At 46.2% G+C, this 9,549-nt stretch overlaps 1 protein-coding gene across 1 annotated transcript in view; it reads right to left on the bottom strand.

Moving 5' to 3' along the window:
• Window positions 1-7,509, bottom strand: part of slc22a23 (solute carrier family 22 member 23) — an 18,512-nt gene extending 11,003 nt beyond the window's left edge. The window contains exons 1-3 of the mRNA XM_079351177.1: window positions 6,480-7,509; window positions 4,476-4,579; window positions 2,943-3,097 (exon numbers count right to left, since the gene is read on the bottom strand). Of these exons, the coding sequence (XP_079207303.1) occupies window positions 2,943-3,097; window positions 4,476-4,579; window positions 6,480-6,908 (688 nt within the window). The 5' untranslated portion in view covers window positions 6,909-7,509. The remainder of the gene's footprint in view (window positions 1-2,942; window positions 3,098-4,475; window positions 4,580-6,479) is intronic.
• Between the last annotated feature and the right edge of the window lie 2,040 nt (window positions 7,510-9,549).

Below are 9,549 nucleotides of genomic sequence, written 5' to 3'. Positions count from 1 at the left end.
ATGTGGAAGATATGTGCGTATTGTTCAGCTCCCTGCTGACTCCACAGTGCTGTGTTTAAACATCCGATGCTTCCCTAAAGGCTGTAAGGAGGTGAACGTCTAATGTCAGTGTCGTCCTGCAGAATAATAAAGAGCATCTGTTTTAAACCAGTTGGTGACATCACACAGTTTGCCTGCTGATCACAACTCTGGGAGGAACAAGTGTGGTGGACCTCGAAACTTCAGGCAACATTCAACCCATCAGATTCATTTATTGTGAAAATCTGCCATTTGGACCTCGAAGGGTTAAAAACACCTGGCTGATATATGATATATCACAGGTGGATGATATATGTGAGCAGTTGTCGATATTTTCAGGAGTGCAGATGTTTCAAAATGTGCACAGAAGGCTTCCTCTCCCACAGACACAACATGAGTGTTACTACTATTAAATTAAATCTGCAGGTTGGATTTTCTCTCAGTTGTTTATTTATTTATTTTTCTCATGTCAAACACTTTGTAGTGGATTAAAACAGGCACCCTGAGGAGACACTGTGTCTCTGCTGAAGGACTCATGGACCGCCATGTTTCCCTCCTGCAGGGCGCCTGCTGCAGGGCTCTTCACAAACAACAACAAGAGAAGGACAGCTGGTACGATAACGACACGTTTCATATTCACAGTCCAAACTGTGCTGCATGCCTCCGCTCATCTCGAACTGAAATCACCTCACGATACAGGTGTATGCCGCTCTTCTTCGTGTGTTTTATTACTGCGAATGAGATGGCGGCGTCCATTATCTGAGTTTTCACTTCAAAGCGAGCCGCTCGCTCCTCCGACTGTATTCATCTGCACCTCACACAGGCTCACAACAACACCTTTTTGTTGCTCTTCAAAGTGCAGGAATACAATCTGTTCTCTCACACTTTACCAGCACACACACACACACACACACACACACACACACACACACACACACACACAGCTACTTATCCCATCACTGCCAACTCCCAGCACACACAGAAATGAGCTCCCATTACAGGTATTTTTGTTTGGCGAACAGCCGGTAATATCAGGCGATGTGTGAAGGTGAGAGAGTTTCTGTGTGTGTGTGTGTGTGTGTGTGTGTGTGTGTGTGTGTGTGTGTGGAGACTCATGCTGAGCGCTATAAACGAACAGTAATGTGAAAGACACCACAGAAAACAACACTTAATAATACAGACTATTATCCAGAAATGAGTCGCTCTGTTTCCTGACTGTTTCAACACTGAGACCGAAAAACATGCAGCTGATTATTCTTACGATACTTTTAAACATTTACAGTCCGTGTTTTTGACGCGTGGATGAGAGACAGCAGCGGAAACTAAACTGGACGACCACTTGTAGTTTATTTTCAAACGCTTCACTTCGTTAGAAATTTCAAGGTTCCACGTTTGACCTCCGTGTGACCCCACGTTGGGTTGTGTTCATCTTTGTTCATCTCGACTCCGGAGAAGTCTTTAAAATCAAAGCTAGTTTATTAAAAACAGGAATTTAACAGGCTAAAGGAAAGAACACATTTTATGTGTCTGTTTTAAAAAAGGTCTGGACGTGTTTGTGTTTGCTGCTTTTTTTCTGAGCTTTTAACTGGATATGAATCACTTTAATCTTAATGTCCTTCTCTTGTCTTCATCACACGCCTCCAATATAAGACGGCTATGAAGCCAAGCCGAGTCTCACATTTACAACCGGCCGTTACTCAAACAGCCACTTCCCTGTTTGTGCTGTTTTTTACCCTCTGCATACATCACACATTTAACTCCTTTCCTCGGCAGACGGCTCGCAGGCGTCCATTTTGTTTGTTTGTTTTTAGAAGCGGTTCAGCTGAGATTTATCTGGATCCCCCCCGCTGAGAGGGACAAAAAGCCACCCCGCCGCCCCCAGCTCCAAGTCTGCCCTCCGACACGCATAATGTTATGACTAATCTGCTGAAAGAGAGGAGGGCCTGCAGAGGGTGAGAAAGAGGGGGACTGCAGCGGGGGGGGGGGGGGGGGGGGGGGGGGGGGGGACAATAGAGGAGACAGAATCATTTTCACAAAGGGGAGGGGAAAAGAGTGATGTTGTCTCACCTCAAACTTTTACAAAGACAATGGTAAAAAAAAAAGTTGAATTAGGTCCAAAACACCCTCCCTTTAATTTAAAAACAGCTAAAGAAATGTAGCCTGCATTCGCACATCCAACTACCTTATATGTGGAAATGTGACGAGGCGAGTGTTTTATAAACACCAAGCAGATGAATTCACAGGAGATTTATTAAAACAGCTACATTCAAAGATTATCATGAAGCAACGGGATTTTTTTGGACAGTTTGCAGGGATAATTGTTTGTTCATGTCGGGAACCAGGAAAAATATCTCTGTGAAGTTTCCTCCAAAGAAGCTGAAAAGTAGGTCAACAGCATGACCACGTTTTTCAAAGCAGCACATTCACGCACACGCACATTTGCACGATTATGCACGCACCAAAGGCATCCTGATCAGGACGGGGATGATTATATTAGCGCTTAGCGCATCTTAACGAGGCAATTTCCTACGCCATTGAAACCATGAATGCATCGTGTATTTGTGCATGCCTTGACACTGACTCAGTGATTGACAGGCACATCACCATGTTGTGTTTTCATATTGAGTGAGGTCGTTATATTTGAGACAGAGCTCGATAAATGTTAGTGCAGAAACAAATATAATAGTTCAACTGGAGGGGAAAATCAGGACGTTTAAAGTGCTTAAAATCTCGAAGAACTGGGACAATCACTGACTGCCTGGAGACTCCAGGGATCCAAATCCCTTCAGCATGGTTTAAATAAACACAGCAAAAGATTGAACACGACACAAGAAGAAGGAAGCAGAGCAGCGAGGAGGCAGAAGAAAACCAAACAAACACAGAAAGCAGACATGCAGGAGGAGGAGGTGGAAGCATGTACTTACTGAGCACGTAGAGGGAGAGAGCGAGGCCCGCCAAGCAGAAACCCTCAAAGAAGCGCAAGGTGCTGAACATGGTGACGTTTACAGAGAAGGCAACACTCAGACCAAACACCAGCATGAAAAGAACCGACAGAATCAACACCGGGTGCCGGCCAAACCTTCGAAGCAGAGAGAGAGAGAGAGAGAGAGAGAGAGAAACACAAAGTGAGAGATGTGCAGGTGGATGACGGGGGTTGTTACTGTCTTTATGTTCCCTCTGACACTGTGGACATCCTGGTCTTGGGGGGGGGGGGGGGGGGGGGGGGTCTGTAGGTCAATGGGTCAGGTCAGTGCATAGGCCCGTGTGGCCCATGCATTTCTTTACATTGTTGTCATGGTAACCGATCCTAAACACAATGCAGGGGTCTTTCTTTCCCACGCTGCAGCTCAGCTGGCTCACTGACGAACAGTGAATGTCTTAAAGGGTCAGTTCACCCAATCCATAGAAGAAATAGTTCCTGTTGACAGTAACGTCTCTTGATTGGTCAGAATAATTAGGACGCTGAGCCTCATGCAGGTTGGCTACTGGAAATCATTTGTAGAATGCATTGATTCCCTCGTACGTAGGACTTCCCGTCTGGGTACAAAACTAATATCACAAGTGGTCAAATCTTGTCTTCCTGTCAGGGGCCAAGCGAGGAAAAGATAAAGAATTAAAAAAAGGATTCTGGATGACTTTGCTCAGTTAAAGTTTGCTGCATGACAGTAGTGTTGTAGTGTTTAAAATCTTGGTCTTGGTCTCAGGACCAGTCTTTGAAGGTCTTAGTCTCATGTCAGAATCAAAAGCATTTTCACTGCATTTTAAACCGAGAGCACAAAGGACGAATAGCTTCAGTTCTGTCATGATTTCACTTTTATCGCCCGGTTACAGCTGCAACCTTCCCAGTGCTTCGGTCTAAGTGACCCGCCTGCTACGCACAAGTCTTTGAATGTCTCATTTCACTTTCACAAACTCTCAGACAGCTCAGCTGACGAGTCCAAAGTCACATCCACCTGATGACATCACACATTGACCTTTGTTAGCGTTCCTTTCAAGCTGTTTCACCTGACTTTGGGATCCCTAACCACTTCCTGTTTCTGTGCTTAACTTCATGTCCTAACCTTCACTCTACCAGATTGTCCTTACTGTATTTCAAAATAAAAGCTGGATTGAATTCAAACAGCAAGTGAAGTACTCTCAGTTTAGGACAGTACAACAATTACAAATAAAAGAAATGATGTAAATATATAAGTGATTAAAAATGTGATCAATTGAAGGAGAGGAAGAAGATATATGTCCGCCCCACTTTATGCAGAACTTTTCAAAGTAAAAAAAACCCAAAAACATACAAACAAAACAGCTTGAAGGCAGAAACCAGAGATCTGAAAAACTGCTCAATAAAACCTACTCTGTCGTTAGCATTAAACAAAAGAGAGAAAATATAATTTATTCATACCCCAAAGGACAAAAATCTATCGTTGGGAGTTAAATAAAGAGGCACAGGAGAAGAAGCTTACCAGTCGGCCATGACACCCATCACAAGGTAGCCAAATATGGAGCCCACCAGCAGAGAAAACTTGGCAATGTGCACCTTCCAGGCTGAGTCACACACCAGCTTCCACTGCAGAGAGACACAAGGACAGACAGAGTGGGAAACCAGTCAACATATATTCAGAGAAAAACCTCCCACGGTGAGCCAACGGGGGGAAATAAACATCAGCCACATCAGCTGTACAGAAAGAAGTCTGTCAACGTCTTCCACTCTCTGACTCACCGACTTGATAATTCATGAAAGTTGACGAGTTTGCAAACATGTCGACGAGGCTTCTGAAATATTCAAATGTGCATCTTGGAGGGGAAAAAAGGTGCAGGCGTGTGCGTGTGCGCAAGGAAAGATGCACGTGGGTGTGTGTGTGTGTGTGTGTCTATAATAACTGAAATCAATAGCTTTGCACTCTTTCCTCTGAACTCATGGGTCAGTGAACACACCGCTGCAGCTCTCAGTTTACTGAAAGTAAGCCAAGGGCACATGCGGATGTGTAGGCTTACTCTACACTCGTGCACGATCCCTGAAAGTGTCCACAAAGAACAGAGATAGAGTAGAAAGCGATGCTGAGTTGATTTACAGAAGTCCCCGCTGAGCCTCAGACGGAGAGAATAAAGGAGGTGATTAACGCTCATGAATGATGGTTTTTGGGTTGTTTAATGGCCGGGGGTACTCCATCAGTGTGCCTTTATCATGCATGGGCTATTAGCGCTGAAAAAACTGATATCATTCATGCACTCGAGCCAAAAGCAGAGTTTTCAGTGGTGTTTTCTCATAATACGAACATGCAACGTCGACCTTTTACAAACACGTTACATCTCTGGGCTTAAACACTTCTGCATTTTTTTTTTTCTAAAAGGGCATGTCAGGATTTATCTACCAGAAGTCCTTGTGGCTCTTTTTCTGCTACACCGCTGTGAATCTGTGATATGAAACACTTAACAGCAAAAAAAGGAAAGGTCACATTTAGAGTCAAACTGGGATTATGTCCATAGACACACAATCGCCTGATTCTGTCAGAGTGCTGCAAAACTGTAAGTCAGCATCGTCAATAATGTATTGATACTGTAAATGTCAGTGTTGATTTCCCTGATGAGACCGTGGATGTTGTTTTTTTTCCTGCCGTCGATAGGACGTTCAGCTGCATTTCCTACCATGGTGCAGTTACAGCATGCAGTGTGTCGTCACATCTTCATGTTTGCAGAGGACAAACATGTTTTCACTGAGGAGCTGTTTCAGCTCGGTGAAGTTTGGAAGAATAACGTGGCTCACATAGACGTGCTCCTTACAGCACACGATGAATGTGCGTCAGTGATCTTGAAAGAAGTCAACATTATTTGGGCGTCATTCATGCAGGACGTTGAACTCAAGCCTTGTGCGTTGTGTTTGATCTCATCCACTAATAGACTTTGTCCCTCTGAAGGACATGACCTCCCTCTCACTGTTTCTCTTCTCACAGTTATTCAAGGTTGTCTTGCATAATCTGTATCTGGGTCAGTTTATGTTCTTGTAGTCTGAATCAGTATCAGGATAGAAGAAGGTGTATTGATGTCTCCCAGGAGGTTCTCTGGATCTGGGACAGTCAGTCAGTGCCGATCCATGAACAAGTTAAACTGTGAAACACTCATAATTAAACATAAATTTGATTCTACGTGTGATTTTAAATGAATCTGCCATTTGGATGTATAAATGTCTGAATATCTAAAAATAGTACTTTCATAACACAGACACACGAGCTGTACATCCTACAGCATTATATTTTACTCATCCTGTTCTCTCTCTCTCTCTCACACACACACACACACACACACACACACATCCTCTCATATTGAGGTCAGTGGGTAACTTGTCAATCAGCTGTGTTGGTGCATGCGGCTCTGCTCTGAACTGATGCTGGCAGTGAGGATAATGGTGCAGGGTGCTGAACATGATGGCAGCTTTCTTTCTCTATCACTGTAGGTCTATCACTCGTTACCTTGGTAACCACATTCTGACTAAGTCCCGTCTGCAGCTCGAGCCTCCACTCCTTGCACGCGCACAGCAGACCGATGCCGTCGCCGTATCCCTCCCCGGTGCCGTTGTCTGTGAGCTGCAGCGCGGGCGCAGCGCCGGTCACAGTGACCGGCAGGGATTCAGTGGTCCAGTTACTCTGGTTGAGCAGGGGTTGCACGCACGTGCCAGTAGGTTGCGCCAGGAGGAAATAATCCGAAAACTGACTGAAGCCGATAAACAATGCCGGTATCCAGGTCAGGACCACGAGCTGCTTCTGGTGCTTCCCAAAGCCCCCAAGAGACGGCAGAACCGAACCGTCAATGTGCGGCAGCAGCCGGGGACCCTGGTGCTCAAGCGCGGTGAAGCCGTTCTCAGGCGGGTGGTCCTGCGCCTCCGGCCGGCCGCCTGCCATCACGGCCCGGCCACAAAGAGAGCAGCTGGGCGCAACAGCGGGTGAAGCAAAAGCCCCCGCTCTGTTGCTGTCCTCGCACTCTGCGTTAAGCCCTTTGACACAAAGAAAGCCCAGCGCGCAGATAAATCCTCCGTGTACCCAACAAAAGCCTGATCCAAAAAATAAGCGGTCTCCGGTTCCGTGAAGGCGTGCAGAGGCACCGAATCACCGAGCAGTCGTCCTCATGCTGAGAGAGACCAAGGGATGTCTGTGAAGGGAGGCTGTGTCAAGAGGAGAGGGGTGAGAAGAGGAACCCGGAGGCGGCTGGATTCGGACAGGCAGGCATGCTCACCAACGTGAGGTTTGTATTCCATGAGTACAGCTGCTACAGCGGGATCCATCCATGTGGAGCCGAACTGGACCAGGCCTGCTGGTGGTGGTGAACGATTGTAATATGGAGCTGTATCCACACAAGGTATCCACTAAACATCTGCTGGTCCCTTATCCACGCGCGCCACAGGTCTCATACCTGTCCAGACTGTGACACCCTGAAGGTGCGCATCACTAAGAATCCAAAACACCCGAGCTCCCAGTCATCCCCGTTCCACCCTGAAGGTGCTGGCTTCAGCAAGCTGCTCGGTTTGTCGCCGCCTCGTCAATGGGATATGGTTCCAAAGAGGGGCTTGGAGCAGAGATGGGGGGGGGGGGGGGGGGGACCAAGCCCCGCCCTCCATCGGTCGCGCTATGCGCTGCGATTGGAGATTCTTCAAAGGACGACTGCACCACTGACGGGCATCTGCAGGCAACAATGATCCCCTTTGTGCAGCCTCTGCCCTCTCCACTGAATGTTAAGCTTGTTATCGTTCAATCATTTCTCATCTTCATTGATTACAGATGATTAATGGTGAAATGATGAAGAGGAGATTTAACGCTGGGGTGCGTTAGATGAACGTCCCATCGGAGGCGTTTTTACGTCATACCATTTTTTTTTCTTCTTCCCATAACCATGGTATAAATAGGCAGCATCAGTTTCTGCTGCTCTGAGGAGACAATAGAAGGATGTGAGGGATTTAAGATGATGTGCAGCCTGTCAGCCGCGAGGGGGCGCCAAACGATCACTTTAGACGTCCTTGCAGCAGTTTGTCGCTATTAAAGAGATTATGAGCATGTAGCGACAAAAGAGAAATAAACAATAAATGACACACATGCTGCGTGTTCAGCGGTGCAGTGAAGCAAAGAGGGGAGAGTCACACACATGTCAGAGGTGTTGGTGTGTGTGTGTGCGGCTGCTCTCAGAGCCTGAGTGACCTTGAGAGTCAAAAGAGTGACAGATTTTCCCTCAGCAGCAGAGAGGCCTGCAGCCAATGTGACAAAGCCTGTGTGTGTGTGTGTGTGTGTGTGTGTGTGTGTGTGTGTGTGTGTGTGTGTGTGTGTGGATTCAATCTTGTGTTCCTAAACCTGACAGCAGTCTTACAGTTTACTCCTGACGCCTCCAGTTGGCATGGGGCTGGCGTTCAGGGCGCGGCTGACGGTGTGACAGGGAGGTGACAACTTGTGGTCATGCCTCACCTCCTTCCTCACCCCACCCTGCTCCTCCTCCTCCTCGTCCTCCTCAGAGACTTATTAAGGTGTCAGATCCAGGAGGAGGAGGCTACGTGTGCTTCTGTGTCATCTGTTACAGTCTGCCAACCACACCCATGTTATAAGACATACCAGAGCCCTCCCACACACACACACACACACACACACACACACACACACACATTGAAATATACAGTGCATATAGCTGATGAGCCTATACATGTTACATTTAATCAGTGGTTGGAAATTAGCATTGACATCATTTAATGATGTTCAGTTGCTGCAATTCCATTTCATATCTGAATGGCGATACACTGTCGACATCACAGCTTTTTTTTCCTGGAAAAAAAGTCATTTTTAAGTCAAATCCTCGAGGGAGTGAGTGACTACATGTCACTCAGAAACTTTTGTAAACAATCCAACCTTTTTCAACAACGTGCATGAAATTCAAAATAAAGTAATGTAATGCTCACACAATAAAATAACGTGTTTTCTTCCCCTGGAAAATGAAATACAAACAGCTGTGTGTTTTGTTATGGAGGTTTTTCTGAGTTTTGCTCAGAGGCACAGGCAGAGAGAGGAGAAACAGGCTAGCTTAGCATCAAGACGGGAAGCAATCTTTCGCTGAGTTATTTATCTTTTATTTTTATTTGCTCGTTCTCGTTGTCGACCTGCACCAACATACTCTGATCTCTCTCCATTCTCACAGGCAGGCTGTGTTTCAGAAACACATATTTGACATTTTTAGAAAACAGGCTGCAGCCAGCAGCGTTACGCTCAGAGTGATAGGTCAGATCATTTCAGCGGGTGCAGCAACTTCTGCTCCCTTTCCCTTTCTTCCTCTTTTTGTTTGCGTGTGCAGCTAAATATAAGCTGGCTCACATTCTGTGTTCAGAGTAATATGAACACATTCTGTTCTATTCCTTTGAACGCCAGAACCACAGCCAGGTGAAGCGTGTGTGTGTGTGTGTGTGTGTGTGTGTGTGGTGGGGGGGGGGGGGGGGGGGGGGTGTGTTTATTTACTTAATCCTCCTTCCTCTTAATTTTCCTTTTTGACTTTCATGGACAAACTTTGTTTTTA

Source organism: Symphodus melops (assembly GCF_947650265.1).
Source record: "Symphodus melops genome assembly, chromosome: 8".
Taxonomy (NCBI): domain Eukaryota; kingdom Metazoa; phylum Chordata; class Actinopteri; order Labriformes; family Labridae; genus Symphodus; species Symphodus melops.
Note: the sequence above shows the minus strand (reverse complement) of the source record. Positions and strands in the feature narration are given on the sequence as shown.